The sequence below is a fragment of the Microtus oregoni genome, unplaced genomic scaffold, assembly GCF_018167655.1.
Source record: "Microtus oregoni isolate MIOR12 unplaced genomic scaffold, Mior012 000021F_ref0000039, whole genome shotgun sequence".
Lineage (NCBI taxonomy): Eukaryota > Metazoa > Chordata > Mammalia > Rodentia > Cricetidae > Microtus > Microtus oregoni.
The window spans coordinates 31,511,712-31,530,614 of NW_024543080.1; the positions used below are offsets into that span (position 1 = coordinate 31,511,712).

Below are 18,903 nucleotides of genomic sequence, written 5' to 3' on the forward strand. Positions count from 1 at the left end.
ATTAGGGTGCACTGTCCTCCGGGCTTTGTTTGGCCATCCTAGCTCTAAACTAGACCATCCATGGAAGGCTAAAATAGATTATCTGTGCAATTGCCTATAGGGTTTGGATAAATCCTATGTGAATGTTGTCCCAACTGAAGAGAAATTAAGAACTCCTTCTTTTATTCTGTCCTCACATACAGACTCTTCTCTGTTTAACCAGGCCAAGTCCTGAGAGTAGCCCATTATATAGCCCTGATTTCACTTTGATGGACATTTTGCAAAAACTGCTTTTGGTTTCTATAGCAGAGAAGGTTTTTTTGGGGGGAGGCATTGACAATCACAATTTCTTGGGTTTTTATTTTTTCCCAAATCAACAGGAATGTCAAGATTCCCTACCCCACCTTTGTTATTCTGGATGCTCGAAGAGAAGAACCATGCCTAGCTTGTCTGACCTCTGGCGCATTTCCAAAGCAACTGAAGTCATAGACATGAAAAAAACTGTAGGATGATTTTCTTCAAGCCCTCACTACCGTGGAGCCCCCTCTTAAAAAGATCTCCCATTTGTTTGCTTAGAAATTGCCTAATTAGATTTGGGATTCACATTTGTTCTGTGTATCTGTCCTTTGGGCACTGTGTGTTTAAAGCCTTTGAATGGTTCTTAGTTGTCTTAGGAGAGAGGAACAAACTCATGAGTCATGGAGGACAATGAGGGGCTGATCTCTGCTGGGTACTATAATTTTGTTTTCCATTTCCTGTCACCATGTGTAACCTGATCATCTGTCCAGGTAGGGTATCCGGTGTCTCTTTCTGTGGCTGCGTCCCCCTGGTGTTTCTCAGGAGCCTGGGTGGTTTTAGCTCTGAATCTGTGTGCTACTGTGGAAACCTGCTCCCTAACCATAAAGGACTACGCAGAAGAAGCTGTGGGAAGGATGGAATTTTCTCTCATTGCTCTCCTCTGGGGATGGCCTGCTTCTAAATTGCGGCTAATGGGGCTACCTGACTGTTATCATTCCAAACACATTTCCCATTAAGGGGATTGTAAATAGCAGTGATGAATTGGTGGAGAAGAGTCATCTCTGGCACTGTGTGTGTTTGTGCTAGATGGTGTGCCATTTTCCTCTGAATTCTTTTATGAAGGTTATTATTGCCATCTGTCTTTTCAAATTAGTTCTTGAACTTTATTAATATGTAGGCTTTCTTTTAAAATATTTTAGGGAAATATTTAAATTTTTTTCATTTAAAAATTACTGGTCTTTCATGATTTTATTCTGCAATGGCACAGGATATGTACTGTGTCTCAGAAGTTTGAGTCCCTGGAGTAGCACATTGCCTTCATCTAAGACCTGACCATGCCTCTGTTCACGTTCTTTTCCAGTGACCATGTAGGATTTATTCTGCTTGTCATTCCTGAATCTCCTTCTCATACTTTCTGAGTATATCAGTCCTGCCAGCCTCAGGGTTTTGGCTATTGTTTTGCCAAATGTTATATCGTCTTTTTCTTAGTTTCTCATCGCTATTCTTCTTTAAGGGTCCAATGAAGGGATAAAAGAAAATTCAAGAGTCAAGTCAGTGTATTTGTTATTTCATAGTTTTGATTTAATTTGAGGTTTAAAGAAACTTAAAAGAATGTATGAAGAATTTCCATGTATGTATAATGCATATAATACAAATATTTGTGTTTTCAATCATTTTATCCTCATATTTGTATTTTTTCTCTCTGTGTGTATCCTTCTCTCACTCATGTTTTTAATTTATTTATTATTTTCAGAAGTTTCCTTTCTTTGAATTACCTCAGCAGGTATTTCTTTACAAAGAACATTTGTAATTATAATAACCATAGTATCAAATCAAATGTTGGAAATCCTCCTATGTCAAGGCTTCTTTTTTTTCCAAGTATTTTAGGCAGAATGCTTTCATTCAAGTTTAACATTTTAAAAATAATATCAACATTTACTGATTATGTGATTATCATGCTACTGTGAACCTACAGGTTCACAAATTGTCACAGAGTTAGTGTCATCAAACAACAGAAATATAGCCCTTCATACTTCTGGTGTCCAGTGTTTCTCCAGCATCACTGAGTTAAAGTCCTGGTGTCCCCAAGGCTGTCCTGAGGGCTCTTGGACAACCACCCTTTCGATGGTTTCTTTTAAATGATTAGAGTCAGTCAGAATGCTGAACTCAGTCTCTTGCAGAGTACTCTATGAGTCTAGGTGAGTCCTGACTCTAATCTTTTATTATATGTGGCAAGATAATTGACAGCTACTCTGTTTGGTGAGTGACCGTTTGTGTAGCCCTGCATTCCTGTAGTAAGCTTTCCTGCAGCTTCAGGAAGTGCTTGAGGCATAGTTAAGAATCCGACTTGTTTGCTCTCTTCTGAGGAAGAGACCCAGTTTTCTTGTATCTCAGGAGTGATATTGCTTAGGAACTTACTATGGGGTTGGGTGTGAGGGTGGGAGATGGGGGTGGGGAGTGGAGGTGGGTGTGGGTGGGTGAGGGTGGAGGTTGGGTGGGTAATGGTGGGGGAACCCTACCTGGACAAACACAAGTTATTTTCTTCTCTTCTCATTCTGTACTCATGAGGTGTGAGCCCATCAATCCTATCTGGAATCTTGTAGGACATTGTTTAATTCTTCTGATTGCATTTATTTGAATGTGCCATCTGTTGTCTTTCAGAAGAATCTTTTTGTTGTTGTTGTTGTTTTGGTTTTTATGAACTGTAGCTCTCTCTCTCTCTCTCTCTCTCTCTCTCTCTCTGTGTGTGTGTGTGTGTGTGTGTGTTTGAGAGAGAGAGAGAGAGAGAGAGAGAGATAGATAGATAGATAGATAGATAGATAGATATGGGGGAGAGATCCCTCCTTTGAAATTAGATCTAGTGTCCTACAACACCATAGACTTGGGGGTTAGGAGAGGAATGGGAATAGATTCATCTTGAATATACTTTAAATGCTTTTCTTTTATAAATAACATTACAAACCAATTTACATGGGGCGCAGTGTAGCCTTCCATCTGATGGAAATGAGCTGTAAAGACGAGAACATGGAACAAAAACCAGTGAAAGGCATGCCTGTGCATGTGAGGCATGTATGCTTTGATTCTAAGCGTGGCTCATTAGCAGTTTTTAGATTCTGGCTTAGGGTCTCTCTCAGGTCCATAATCTCTGTGCGTGTATTCCTCTAGTGGAGGTTAAGTTGGCTGTGCTGAAATTGATCACTCTCGGGCAGCAAGAAACATACATTGGATCCAGAGGAGTTAAGGGGTCCCTTACACTTTCTTGTTCACTTAATTTTCCCGGTCTTCCTTTTCTGCTAATCTTTACTCTTTCAAATATACTGATTAAAGTAATCAAAATCCACAAAATTCGTACCTGAGTGTATTCCACAGTTAAAGCCATTTCTGTGGCTTCCGTCCATTGACCTAGTCAAGAATTAGCAACTTTTTTTTTAAAGAATCTCATAGCAAAATTTTAAACTCTGTGGGTCAGATAGTTTCTGTCCTAACTTAGTTCAGTCTTTGTAGTGGCCAATGAGCCTCAGGCCACCCGCAGGGAACAGGTACCACTGTGTACCAAGAAAGTTTGATTATGCCAGGTGATGCTGGTTGAATTTGGCCTCTATCCATGATGTGCTGACCTCTGTAGGAAGAACTCAAAAACTCCTAAATAACACACTATGGACATTGTAGATTCTGAACGCTACTTTTACAATAGATGTGGTTTTAGGTTTTGTTCTATTTGTTCTTCCCATAATACTCTGTGAAAACCTCAGTCTTTGTGGTTTCGGAGCTGTTTGGCAGACTTTTCACTTTATGAATTGCCCTGCTTCTCTGGTCATCAATGTCACATCCATTTTTGTCTGGAACATTCTTTGCAGTTAGATGATAATGTCTCTGAAAGCAAAAGTGTATCAGCCTTATATACTATGAGTTAGTCTGATGTTTCTTTTACAAAGTAGGGAATTTGTCCTTTTCTTTATCTGAACCCAATTATGATTTGTTTTTAAAAGGTTATACTATAGTTAGTTCAATTTATTACTTGCCTTGTTTTAAATTCTTAGAGACAAATAAAAAGTGGTGTGTTTTGGAAGGCGGCTTCTTGAGTTACTATGAAAATGACAAGTCTACCACACCTAATGGCACCATCAACATCAGTGAAGTTATCTGCTTGGTTGTCCATAAAGAGGACTTCTATTTGAATACTGGGTATGTCTACCCTTGAGCATCTATGTGGGAGGTGAATGGGATTGGTAGTCCCTGTACCAGGTGATGAGGATTTAGTTATCTTTCCTGTTTCCATTGCTTCCTGTAAAAAGATTCTACAGTATCTTCAAACCAGATCATTTAATCTGAAATCACAAGAAATTCTCTAAAAAGTAGTTAATACTATAACATTCCATTGTTGATCATTAAAGTACTTTTGCTTCTCTAATTAATTTGAATAGTGGACCAAAACAAAAAATAATAACATTTTTTAAAGGGCATCTTATATAAAACATGAGAAAATAGAAGATTCCATGATTATTGGCTCATTTTAAAGTAAACAATATCAGATGAGCACTATCACTGAGTAATATTCATAATCCTTAAACATATTAATTATCATATTAGAAAATAAATGTTGAGACATATTTAGGTACTCTTGTGGTCTGAAAATGTTTAAATTAAAAGATTATGAATTATTTATATATTTTACATACTTAAAAACTTTAAATGAACCTCTGAAGGATTTTAGAAATAGCCTGAGAGATACTGACATGAAAGTTTTGCACTTTGTTTTATAGAATAGTTAATGAAAATGTATCAACATTAAAATAAAAAATGGTTTTTAGGAACAGAAATTTTAATAATACTTATAATAAGAGATATTTTACAGTGTTATTTATATTAAATTACAAAAACTATATTGTCATTATTATATAATTACCAATATATCCTACCTATTAGCTGAAGGTGCTATATTTCTATTAAAAATTTTTCGATGTTACATAAAGTGATTCTTTTGATTTTGAAAGTTTTAAATTACACTCATTTATTCTGTGTGGTGGTGTCTTCTTATTTGTGCTTGCTGTAGGCCAATCTTTGTCTTTGAGATCTACTTACCCTCAGAACGTGTCTTTTTGTTTGGAGCCGAATCATCTCAGATTCAAAGAAAATGGACAGAGACGATAGCCAAGGTATTTAAATTTTGTATTTTCTAAGTCCAGGAAAGATCCTTAACTTGAGGTCTTTAGTTAAGTTTCAAATATTCGTGAACATTTTAGCTATAATTTTGGAAGAAACTTTTCATGTTTTCAAAGATGACCATCAAAAAAGGATAAAAACATACTCTATGGCCTAAAAAAGACAAGAAACTCATATAGAACATTCATAAAAATCCTTCTTAAAGCTAATTGTGTATTATTGATGATTAAGGTACGTCTTCATTTTAAAGCCATTTTCCACCCTGTGCCTTCTCATGGGTATGTTATTTTCCAATGTCCATGAAGAAAGGAACAGATTTAGCCAATGATGTGAATGGAGCACATACGAGAACATGACCTTTTCTACAATTTCATGAACCATGGAAGAATATTTCCCATTTTTCATCGTTACTAAGAAAACAAGGGATCCGGTGCTGTGGTTAAAAAAAATATGCGTTACCTGTATACTTTAAGTTTCATAGCATAGTCTTTTTACTAGTTATTCTGAATTTGGCATTTGCTTAGCAGTCTTTAAAACAGGAAAATGAAGATAAGTTTTCCAGTTTTCCCTCTATCTGTAGACAGGGAAGGGCCTTCCTATTTTCACTGTCTTTCTTACTTTTCTGTATTTGTTTTAACAGCATTTTGTTCCCTTTGTTGCTGAAAACTTAACAGAAGCTGACTATGATTTGATTGGTCAACTCTTCTACAAAGACTGTCATGCCCTGGACCAGTGGAGAAAAGGCTGGTTTGCTTTGGACAAGTCTAGTTTGTGTTTTTGCCTTCAAACACAAGAAGCTCAGGAGGAGAGAATGCACCTAAGAAGACTGCAGGAGCTAAGTAAGAGGACCCCCACCCCCTTCTTGTTGGAACATACCTCCCAGTTGCATGTGGTGATGGCAGCTTCACAAGGAATTCCGAAGCCTTAACCCCAAACTTGTGACTAAATCATATTAATTGTGTATCTAAGCGCATTTTAATATTAAAAAAATATTCATCCTTTTATCTCGCCAGCAATCAGCACAGTGGTTCAAAATGGAGAAAAATTAGACGTGCTACTTTTAGTAGAAAAAGGGAGGTAAGTACCCTTTTGTCTTTTTGTTGTTGTTGCTTTGTTTTCTATTTCTCAGAAAGTAGGATATTTTGGTAAAGTTCTTAAGGGAAAAACCATTATCTTATCATTTGAGAAACTCTTATTTATAAAAACTGTGTTAGGCTTTCATCATAGAGTATAGCAAAAAAGATACAATTTTTCATATATCTTATGATAAAGTAGCATGATTGATTTTTATAGTTTCCTGTAGATCTGGGCCGTGCTCATTTAGGTATATGATAGTAGCTTGATGAGTGTAGGTGTATGTTTAGGGTCTGCAACACTACAAATGGCCTGTTCATGTGAGTCATTCATAATTAGATCTTGATTTCTTGAATCCACTTAGTTTTTCAAGAACTATTAATTAAGCATCTCCAATGCATAGGGATGTTTGAAGTGTTAGGGACAGAGTGATACAAAAATAAACTCTCTGCCCTCATAAAGCAAGTACTGCCATGGGGGGAATGAAACAAATAAATAATAACAGAACCCCAAAGCAAATACTCAAGAAGAAAACTATTCTTTATCATTGCCTATCAATTATAAATCCTCTGAAGGAAAATAATCAAGTTAATGAAAGAGAGCTAATGAGATCAGTATTTTGTGTGAGTGAGGGTGAGAGCACAGATATCATGATGGAATAAATGTCTGAATAAAGTGAGGAGTTCTATGATCTAGCACCTCAGATATCGTGTTCCAGACCTGCAGGCACTGATACTTGAAGATCCTCTAGAAGTCTGAGCATGTTATGTAAAAGGGGTGTTGTAGCTCATGGGAGAGGGAAGAAGACTGAGAAAATGGGAAGAAATTATTTCAAACATATCCCTAGTACTTGATCATTTAAGACACTGAAAGTCATTGCATGTAATTTTTTTAATTCTGATATAGGACTCAAACTGGATAGTGGAATTATCTCATTTATATTTTTGAAGAAATCTTTTACCTTAACTCCTCATGAATGACTTTGGGGAACAGGACAGGAGTCAACTTTAGTCAACTTATTCCAGTAAGAGTTTTGTCATGGAGTCAAGCAAGAGATGGGTTATCCGATAACCTAAGTGTTGATGAGTGATTTGATGTTATCAGGAAAGAATATGCTGTGTTGATGGAATAGATCAATGCTCTTCTCTAGGATGGCTTCAGGGTTTTGACGACAACAATTACCTGAATAATGGTGCCGTTTTAGGGATAACAATACATACTAAGTAGAGATAGGATTTTAGTAAGGTTGGAATAACTGATTAAGAACTCATTTTTGGAAAGAGTAAATGGAGATGTCTGTTAGATAGCAAGATGAAAAGTAAGAAATGGGGAAAAATTAGAGTAAACTAAATACAGTGATATATTCATAGCTAACTCATTTTCCTTGACTCTTCCTGAAAAGTTACCATTTATAACCCAGGCCATTTAAAAGTAACTGCATTTATTACAGCTCACACCTTAGTGAGGGCAAACTTTCAAAGATGTCTAGAGGATAATGAGATTACAGATATAGGATATATGACTTAGGAATTCAATATGTGCAGTTTCTTTCATGATGGAATGGACTTGAATGAGTTCAAAGGATAAAAAGAGACCAGAAAAGGGAAAGATTAAAGGTATAAAGGGCCCAACATGAAACAATTATTCCCAGTTAAGACACACTGAGGAGAGCTGATGAATGATGTGGGACATTGAGCCCACTCTACTTGATACTGAGATGTTGCTCTGTGAACTGGAGGTCAGGGTGAGCCCTGGGTGACTTCATGAAGAGTGTTCCCTTTTTCATTTGTCTCACACATGGCTTGTTAATTATTACCGTAACTGTTGAAAAACCGATTTCATGCTCTGACAAATAACAGAGTTTTATCAGATTGTTTTCTTTTTTCATCTTCTCTGGTGAGTTAGGTCTTTGCTAAATAATGATTGTAAGCTAAAGTAGAGTGTTGGTGGCTGATAAAATCGTTGCTTCAGACAAAGAAAAAACCAACTTTAAGGCACTCAGGTTGATGATAGCGTGAGTAAGACATGTTCAGGAAAGCTAAGCAACTGCAAGTTTAACCTTTTATTTTTTGTTTCTATTGCTGTTGCTTTGCTATTAGCATTTTCAACCAGAGACACGAATCATAAAAACTTAATGAATTAATTTCACACATTTCACATACCTATCTACCTTTGGTTAAAGGGTATAAATCCATTAATATTTCTTAATGGCAAGATGGAAAAAGAATTCTCTAAACTGAAAAACTTCAGAGATTGATAATAACCCAGTGTATATAGTCTCTATTTAAATATATATTTTAGTCTGCTTGATAATTATCTCTATATGCATATCATGAGTGTGTTTAGACAGAGGAGTATTGCAATAATATTTTCCACGCACAGAGCAATTTTGCTCTAAAAAGCTCTAAGCAGAAGGTAAACCAGATGGCCTCCCTTTAATGTGTATTCTTTGTGTTCTTTAAAAATTACTATTTTGGAAAATAAAGCTTTGGTGATCATACTTAAGGGTTTCTGGTGTGCAGGCTGGTGCTGTACCTGGGATATGAATCTGTGTCCTTTACAATGTCTGTTGGAATTTCTTTATATAAAAATAAATAGTCGTGGTTTGAGTAGATTTCGCGAGTTAGTGAATATCCAGACCAAGAGGTCAGAAGGCATTTTCCTAGACAGTTGATCCTGTCTCCACTTCACTGAAATACTCAGCAGACAACAACACCTTTTTCTCAAAATTAGAAACTGTCTGTGCTCTTTAACCCCCACTCTCTGTGCTTGTCTTTCAAATAAGCCCCTTTCTTTGCTGCCTTTGTGTCCCAAAGCTGCATGCACACTTGCCAGAGACACCTATCACGAGTCTTTGCAGAAAGGCTTTGGGCATATTAAACAAAGGAAATAACTCAGCTGTGTTATCAGAAACAGGAGGGAAAATGGTTTGCTTTGCATGTGTTTTTGTTTTCAGTCCCCTGGCTGACCTACAGGAAAGTACATTGCACTTGATGGCTCCCAAGGCTGACTGCATTTCGCTTTTAATTGCAAATCTCAGACATAATGAATCTAACACTAGGGAATAAACGCCATGTCAATATGTTCCACGGTTTTGGAACAGAGGACTTTGCTCAGTTTGGAGATTAGTACCCTAAATTTAAGATCCTTATTTTCTATTAAATTATTCTGTATGTGCTTTCTCTCCCTCTGGATTTGTGTTTTATGGGAGAGGTTATGTTAGTGATTCTCCTGAGGCTAAATTATCTTAAAGTGGTTTCTAAATTGTGCATGTAATTGCAAATTAAACAGTAGCCCATTGCCCACAATATCAGCTTGACTGCTTTTGCAAAATTTGTGATTTAATTCTTAGCCGTGAGTTCCTCTGAATTTTGCTCAGAAAAATGAGAGGGGGGTATTCTTTTCTCTTATCAGACCTACAGTTATATTTTCTTTTAGAAAAGACTATTCTATTGAACATTTAAAATGATTTTATGACACAGGAAATTTAGATGAATGCAGTGTGTTGTTATAAAAGGTGAATGTTAAGTATATATTATATTTGTTTCAAAATTTGTTTTCATTCAGAAGTATCTCAGTACACCAGAATGTAAGGTTATTGCTGTACTCTCAATACTTGAAAGGGTGAGGCAGGGGGATAATAGTGAATTTAAGGTGATACTGGGCTACGGAGTGATAGCCTATCTTAAAAAACATTAATAAATAAATAAATAAATAAATAGGTGAGTAAAATATAGAAAAATAATAAAGTTGTCTCTTTTATCATATAATAAGGAGGATAACCTCCCCCATAAAGGATAAGTACAGTTTTAATAGATCTTGCTTCCAATATAAATACAGTGATGGAACTGAGAAACTGGGGTTTTGAAGAGCTAGAAAAACAGGCTTAGAGAATTTGTGTGGACTAGGAAGAGATGCAGTCCAAGTAGGACTTAACCTTGAGAACTGGAAGACAGAAACTGAGGCCGTGGTGTGAGAAGACAGGCAGATGGCATATTGCATTTCCAGTTAAATTAATTCCTAAGCCTTTCAGGACCTTTTCAAGAATGCAGAAAGCATCCCCCAAAAGAACATTTTAGAAGTTATTGTTAAATGTGAGGACGTGGATTCATTCTGCAGTCAGTGAAATATCAACAAAGCTCTTTTCTCACATTCCCTGTACAAGTGTTTGTCTCATAGTGTGAGAGATGAGAGTGAAAAACAGGCTCTATCCTCCTTGAGGAATCAGGTGGCTTGAGGCTGTTTATTGAGCTCTTGCTTCAATATATACAATTTATTTATAATAATATTTTTAATTTATTATTCTCATTGATGCCACCCTGTATCTGCATATTTTCTTAATAATTAGCATTTTTCTTTTTTCTTACTAAAATTCCTTCTCTGTGTCCTGATTTCTTATCTGAAGGAGTAGAAGAAAATAAAGTAGCTAAAGTAAAAAGTAGATGTTAGGGTCACACTGCTAAATACAGTGTGCCAGACACCTGTTTCTGGCATCCTGGAATCACTCATGGCTCATGCTGTTCCTCTTTAAATAACTAGAAAGCTTGACAGAATAGAGGAAGCAACTGTTTTCAGATTTTGTAACAGTTGGTATTTCTGGAATATGATTATAGAAAGAAAGGAATCAAATGAGGTGAGCCTTTAGGTGGTCTTGGCTTTCTCAGACACGTATGGCACTGAGAACGGGAAACCCAGGCACAATGTGGCAGATTTTAGACATAGGAGTCCCAAGCGCCTGGCTTCATAGGATATCAAAGCAGAAGGAAACATGTAAAGCTTGGATGTCTTTGTACGTTTTTTGTTTGTTTGTTTGTTTTTGCATCCTTTCCTCAGTACTTATCTGTACACTTGCAGTGTGGACATTTAAGAGGTCAGGCACAAACACCTGCTGTAATGTCACTTACGGTATAACGTTTAAGGCACAGATAGTAGTCGTGTATGTTCAAAGGTAGGCTTTAGATGTCTTTCTTTATCCCTCTATACGTTATTTACTGAGTCAGGTTCTCATACTGAGATTGGAACTTTAGGGTTTCTCAAGCTTATCTAACCAATTTGCCAAGGGATACCTCTTGAGTATCAGGTAGGCCACCTTACATATTGTCTTTTGCATGATTGATGAACTTGGTCCTCACAATTGTGTGGCAAACACTTTATCCACTGAGCCATCTTACCAATGACAGATAATTTTAAAAATAAGGTTAAACTATACTTACTCTATATTCTAGTGAGGTAGCTTTGGCATATTTACACAAAAGACATTACAACGTATAGCTATAACAGTACAATGGCTCAAGTCTGCTCAGTTTCTAAAACTAAAAAATGGGAAGAGAATAGATATTCCCTAGTGAAAGAATGTATAAATAAAGTCTGTTGGATACATACATGGAATACTAAATAATTAATTACTATTCTAAAGATATCTATGCTAACAATATAACTAAACCTTAAGAATATTATGCTGAATAAATGAGACCAGATATAAAATGTAACAGCATGGCCTTTATTTACAGAAAATGATCAGCGAAGAGTCTAATATTTGACAGAGAACTGACCAGATGTTTTTGTGGGTGATGTATAGAAGATAGGATCCCTTCAAAAATTTTGTGGGAGTTTTGGCAATGATGGGAATGTTTTTATTCATTGATTTTATTAGGAGTCACATGGGAATAGGCATTTGTAAAAATGTTTTGACCACACAATTAAAATGAGTGCTTTACAAATCTAATGAGCAAATGTCACTCACAGAAGTAAAATGTTTCATCTTTTCCCATTAGAAACAGAATACCTACTGTGGTGGTCATTAATATGCTCTTCTTTGAGAGCTTCCTTAGGAGCTGGAAACAAAGCTGCAGTGAGCATTTCCAGATATCTTAGAGCTATATCTTTTACAGATATAGAACACTTTCCAAGGCAGAATATATGCCTCCTCTCTCCCTGTGTGTCTGTCTCTGCCTCTTTGTCTTTGTTTCTTTCTCTGCCTTTCTCTGTCTCTCTTCATCTCTGTCTCTCTGTTTCTCTTTCTCTCTCTCCCTTGAAGACATCATATCCTCTATGTAGTTCAGGCCAACTCTGAACTCAGAGTTCTGTCTGCTTCTGTTGCCTGAGTACTGGGATTAAAGGTTTACACAACCACTCTCAGTATTGATTCTCTTTTTAAAAGAAGAGAGATAGATATTGCTGTCTTCAAATAGGACCAAGTTACAGACTCCTTCCAGTACTGTCTTTGATCTAGCTTCTTCAGGAAACCATATTTTGTGACATTGTCAAAGGAAGACAAAAAATAAGTCACTTTAGTGTCATTTCTAGAACAAACATGTCTTGGAACTGAAGACCAAGAGTTTAGATTTTTATTTCTTGAGCACAGGATCATAGACTAGGTGATAGTTGGCAGACTTAGAAAGTTCTTGAAAGTTGATGGCTGCTATGGGAGAATCAGTTTTTCTCAGAGACGTGACTCCTGAGAGGCTAACCATCTCCAGTAGATGGCTCTGTATCCATGTACATATGTATGGGCTGCACTAAGTGAACTCATTGTGTTTAAATGAAAGAGCACATGATGTTGGGAGTGAAAAGGAGTGGTTGGTGGTGGGTAGGGGAAATTGTAGGGGAGGAATAGGGTCAATATGATCAAAGCAGACTATATGCATGTATAAAGTTCTCAAAAATAAAAGTAAATAAAAAACTAGCTTCCCAGACCTTCCTTATCCTTGGGCCTCAAACAAATATCATCTTTGCTTTAGTTTGCTTTTTTATAAATGAAGAGTATTGCAGACAGCTTTCCCGCTCGGTGGTTCAAAGCTCAGTGCAGAACACAGTTGACATGCTTCAGAAGTTAGTTCCACATACCTTGACTGTAAGGTTGTTTCTTATAGCTACTATTTTGAACAGGGATATATAGGAATAAAGAAACAAAATATTCATGAGTTTTCTAACTAAAGACAGTTTGATGTTTTGGAAAATATGACAGAATTTATACATTGCTATAATCATATAGTCTCTGTTCTGTGTAGACATTATTCAAATGTATAGAAAAATGTATTCCAAGTCAGTTGAGCTTTCCCAAATTTGGCAGATCTAAGCTTACATCCATTATCAGATGAACTAATAAACAGGCTTACTGCTAAGCACACACGCGCGGCAGAGGGACAGAAGCAGATTTTTTGCCTTCACTTCAAATTATGTGCTTGTTACAGAGTCTTGTTCTTGGTATTGTCAAAATTTTTTGCATATACACGTTACATTTCATTGTACATATAGGCAAATGGCTTGTCAGAATATCTGTGCGCTATAAAATACTTTGTGTCTTGTTATATACTCTTGCATCTTAAGTGTTTGGAAAAACTGGCATTGCTGTTTTTGTAATATATGTCACATATACATATATATGTAGCTATGATTATTAGACTATGCATATCGTCTCTGCATTTTTTTCTTTTTTCTTTCTTTTTTTTTTTTTTTGAATTTTCGAGACAGGGTTTCTCTGTAGTTTTTGGTTCCTGTCCTGGAACTAGCTCTTGTAGACCAGGCTCTCGAACTCACAGAGATCCGCCTGCCTCTGCCTCCCGAGTGCTGGGATTAAAGATGTGCGCCACCACCGCCGGGCCTTTTTTATGCATTTTTATGTGTATTATTCTTTAATGATCAATGACCATATTTCTGCTGCACACATAAAAGTTTTCATTTTTCTATAAATTCTTAGGCTATTCTTTTTTAAGTCATATTTATGGTATATGGTATTTGCTTCTCAGCGTTAGTTATTAATGTATAATTTTTTGTACAGTCTCATTCATTGTTTATTTCAAGATACTTCAGGTTCATTTCAGTTGTCTAAACTCAAACCATTATAAATAATAATTTATTTAGATATTTCAATGATGGAGGAAGGTCATTGGCTAATAAAGGCACTGCCCTGGCCCATTTTATTGGTTAGAGGATAGCTGGGAAGAGTAAACAGAACAAAATGCTGGGAGGAACAGGAAGTGAGGGCAGAGACTCGAAAGCTCTCCTCTCAGCAACAGACGCCTGAGAGAGACTCCACGGCTCTGCTCTCGGGAGCAGACGCCTCAGGGAGACGCCATACTCCCAGCTCCCAGGCAGACACACGCCATGCCCCGCTCCCGGGATGAAGCTCGACCCAGGATGGACTAGGCTAGAATCTTCCCGGTAAGACCGGTGCTCACCGATTATTAGAGATGGGTTGATCGGGATATCAGAATTAGCCAGTAAGGGCTAGGGCAGAAGGGCCAAGCAGTGCTTAAAAGAATACAGTGTCTGTGTAATTATTTCGGGCATAAGCTAGCCGGGCAGGCGGCTGGGGTCTTGGGGACGCAGCCACGCCGCCGCCCCAATTACCACATATGGCGCCCACGTGGACAACTGCTTCCACGTAAAGCCTGAGACAGCTTGGGAAGTAATTCTAGAACAAAATGAAAGCATTGTGCCTGGTTTCTTGGTAGCAGCAATTTCTCGGTTCTACTCTGCTTGCTAGAGGCAAGCAAGCGCCTCATCTAAGAGAGGCTTCCTGACTCAGCTTTAGCTGCAAAGCTTGCAGCTCATTAAGAGGTCCTGCCACGAAACACTTAAACGGTGTTGACGAAATGCTGAACACATGCTTTTCGGTTTTCAGCCGCAGCAGGAAAAAAGCTGCGCCGTTTAAAAATGCCAGCTTTCTGGGCTGTCCTGCCAGGACAAACTCTGACTCTTTTACACAGGCGGTTCGTGCGGTTTGCAAGCAAAGGCTGCTGAAGCTCGCTTGCTGGCTACAGCCAGTACCTCAGCCATGAGGCTGGAAAGCTAAGGAATGGGCTGGATCCAGCCGGCAAAGCCACGCCTTTAATCCTACTGATATTGCTTGGTAAATTAAAGACTCGTGTGGTCAGAAAAAGAGAGATATACAGTAAAGAGAGATTCAAAGACAGAAAATTTCTAAATGATTTACAGCGTGTTAAAAATATATGCAGACTAAAAGTCAAAATTCTTAAAGTAAAAAACAAAAAAAAAAAAAAAGGAAGAGAGTTGTTGTGTGTGGTAGCACACGCCTTTAATCCCAGTGCCTAGAAGGCAGAGACAAACAGATCTCTGTGAGTTCAAGGTGTAGTAGTGTACACCTTTAATCCTGAATGCCTGGGAGGCAGAGACAGGCGGATCTCTGAAAGTTCAAAGACAGCCTGGTCTACAGAGTTACTTCAGGTCAAAGATACAGAGAACCTGTCTCAAAAAGCAAAGAGTTGAAAGTAAAAATAAACAAAATAGAGGTTAAAACAAAGCGTACAAAGATGGAAAATACACAGAGACTTTTGATACTGTATGCTATTATGCTCTCTTTGAATTGTTTAAATGCTGAGGAAGGAGAAACAGATGCTAAAAGATATTTATTTATAAATACTGCTGAACTAATCCAACATAGATATTATGAATTTGGATCTAAGGATATGATACTTTGGAAAGGAGTTTCTTATTTTGTTTTCACAGAGGATGAGACGCTGTTCATTTCTTCTATTCCGATTTGGTATGATGGACCACGCCCTCCTGAAGGGTTGGTGTGAACGCCTTCAAAAAATTGCTTCGCTCAACTGCCAACTGAGATGAAACTAGCACACAGGTTGTACCATGAAAGACCTAATTAACGACGCCCCCATTCAGCAGGAAGCAGTTTGGAGAGAAATAACTGCGCCCATATTCCCAAAAAATGTTTATAAATGTTCTTTTACATTTAAAGGGGGATATGATATAGATATGAATAATTTGCATTAGTATAGATTTTGCTTTATTGATAGAGATTTAAGGTCAATTTTGTTATATGTATAAGTGTTTCTGATTTTGATTAAGGTATTGTGATTGTGTAGTTCATTTAATTATGTACTGTATAATTAAGAAATATAGGTTGTTAATGGATAATCATCGATAATAGTAAAGCTTGTAGTCATGTTAGTTAGATTTTCTAGATATATAGAGATATATTTTAGATAGACATTCTTCATGTCTTTCAAAGGTTACAGAATAGGACATTTAATGTTTTAATAACTGAGGACTTTTCATGACAATGAGACACTCTGCTCCTGGCAGCACCAATCTACTTCAAGAGGAAGATGGGCATCGAAGAGGCTCGTTATGGAGTTTGATAGCCATTTGGGCAAGAAATTGCTCTTGCCTGGACTACTGCATAAACTGGACACAGAGAACCCGCAGAGAGAGGACTACTGAACTTGCCTAAGGTGAGATGATCTTTCGGGGTTCCTGATTCATGAAAGAGTCTGCGAGACATGCTGCAGGACACAACAGATAGTGACTGAACTGACTTTGAATTTTCCTGCTTTATGGAAGTGTCTGCTGGATACCATGGGCCTGAAGGCTGAAGATGGATGCCCCAACGGTACAAAAGAACTTTGGGTGACTGTCCAGGCAGCGAGATGTCTTTGTCATTTCTAGAGTTTGAAGTTTCTTAGTTCTTGTTTACTTAGGTAATATATCTTTCTGGAGTCTTTGATGGAGTTAAGAATAGTTAGTTATAGTTATAGTTTTCCTTAGTTACGATAAAGATTATTGTAACTTTTACTTGATAACTGTTTTGTTATATGTAATTTTGCTATGTTAAAGTTAAAGCCTTTTTTTTTGTTTAAACCGAAAAAGGGGAAATGATGGAGGAAGGTCATTGGCTAATAAAGGCACTGCCCTGGCCCATTTTATTGGTTAGAGGATAGCTGGGAAGAGTAAACAGAACAAAATGCTGGGAGGAACAGGAAGTGAGGGCAGAGACTCGAAAGCTCTCCTCTCAGCAACAGACGCCTGAGAGAGACTCCACGGCTCTGCTCTCGGGAGCAGACGCCTCAGGGAGACGCCATACTCCCAGCTCCCAGGCAGACACACGCCATGCCCCGCTCCCGGGATGAAGCTCGACCCAGGATGGACTAGGCTAGAATCTTCCCGGTAAGACCGGTGCTCACCGATTATTAGAGATGGGTTGATCGGGATATCAGAATTAGCCAGTAAGGGCTAGGGCAGAAGGGCCAAGCAGTGCTTAAAAGAATACAGTGTCTGTGTAATTATTTTGGGCATAAGCTAGCCGGGCAGGCGGCCAGGGGTGCTGAGAACGCAACCCTGCCGCCCTTATTACTTCATTTCAATTTTAAGAAAATTTTATGTATTAGGCCTGAGACTTCTAGATTTTATCAACTTCCTTAATTAATAAAAACAATTAAATGTTTTTATATGTCTTCATTTTATTTTTTGGAAATCGTCAGTTATAATATATAAATCTGCTATGATTAGAGTTCATCAAAATAACTTTTTCAGATATTGAGAACACATATTTATTTGAAATTCTTATTCAAAATGTGAAATGGTCGTTTAGTAACACTGGAAGATAAAATGTTGGTCAGCATTTACGCTGAAAATATATTATGATGCTTTACTCAGTGTGTCTAGATTTTAAATAAGCAACAGAATGGAAGATGGTTGAGCTGATGCAGTTAAATGTCAGCCATCCCATGAGCTGTAGTAGATGATATATTTTAAGATTCAGTGGTTGACAAGTTGACACTGGAGTTGACTTGTCATTGCTTGTTCTAGTCCTTACTAGTTCACAGGCAGACCGCTAACCTTCCATTGTGGGATTTCTCCTGACTAGAAGGAAAATTCAGAGTTTGAGATATTCACAGTTAGTGACTGAATTAGACTGGTCTTAAAGGATCGCTGCTACATTTTGAATTTGTTGCACTGGCTACGAGAGTACTAACGGTTTGTATTTTCAAGGATTTTAAGTCACGCTGGCCACTAAATTCTGAATTAAAATTATTAAAATTAAAATCAGAAAAATTATTATTGTCTTAACCTGAATTAAGAAAAACAGAATTTTAACTAGGTGTAGATATGAAAGGTTTTGCTCTTTTTGGAGATAATTTGCTCTGATATTTCATGTAGACAGAAACTCAGAGGTATGAGGCTTTAGATGATGTATAACAAATAAAAAGTTAAAGCACTGTAGAACAACTGGACCACTTATCAGAATTCTTCAAAGAGAGAATTACAGAATCTTTGGGTCCGGGCAGTTGTGGTAGAGTGGAAAATGAGAACAGTAGATGAAGCTGTCAGAAAGGAAGAGCTGAGGTGTACAGGCACAAGGGTGAGTAAAAAGTAATTCCAGCATCTTCAGAATTGTGTTAGAGTGCTGTTGTTGGCTTTGTCTTCCTGGAAGAGCATTGAAAGAAGAGAAAAAAAGAAAAGGATGGCAGATTTTCTTTTTAAAGTCACAGTGAGGGATGCTCAAAAATGTGAAAGATTTCTTTCCTTTTCCCTGAGTCACCACCGACGCACCAAGATTTCATTAGCTTGTTCTTCTCTTACTGTTGCTGAATCCCAAGTAGCCAAGTGATAGCTAAAGAACAAGATTGAGGAGTGTGTGCCCCTTAGAGTAAATATACTTGAGATGTATTGGTATTTCATGCTTTAAATTTTGTACTGAGGATAACGTTTGGAGATGCATACCAGTAAATGCCAGAGACCAGTCTTGGGCAGAGACCAAGTACCTTTTTTACTTGTCTGTGCAAAGTTTGGTATCTGACCATTAAGTTGCACAGAAACAGCAAATGGTAAAAGAGAGCTCAGAGCGACTATTTATTTGAAGTGGACCCGTGACCCCTAAACCAGGGGAGACATCAGGAGCATCTGAAA

The 18,903-nt window shown here is 37.5% G+C and overlaps 1 protein-coding gene across 3 annotated transcripts in view; it reads left to right on the top strand.

The window, feature by feature from the left end:
• The window catches only part of Arap2 (ArfGAP with RhoGAP domain, ankyrin repeat and PH domain 2), a 174,029-nt gene that overhangs the window by 95,054 nt on the left and 60,072 nt on the right, over positions 1-18,903 (top strand). For all 3 annotated transcript variants that reach the window (XM_041671300.1, XM_041671298.1, XM_041671299.1), the window contains exons 16-19: positions 4,038-4,182; positions 5,051-5,153; positions 5,801-5,999; positions 6,174-6,237. In XM_041671300.1, coding sequence (XP_041527234.1) covers positions 4,038-4,182; positions 5,051-5,153; positions 5,801-5,999; positions 6,174-6,237 — 511 coding nt within the window. The remainder of the gene's footprint in view (positions 1-4,037; positions 4,183-5,050; positions 5,154-5,800; positions 6,000-6,173; positions 6,238-18,903) is intronic.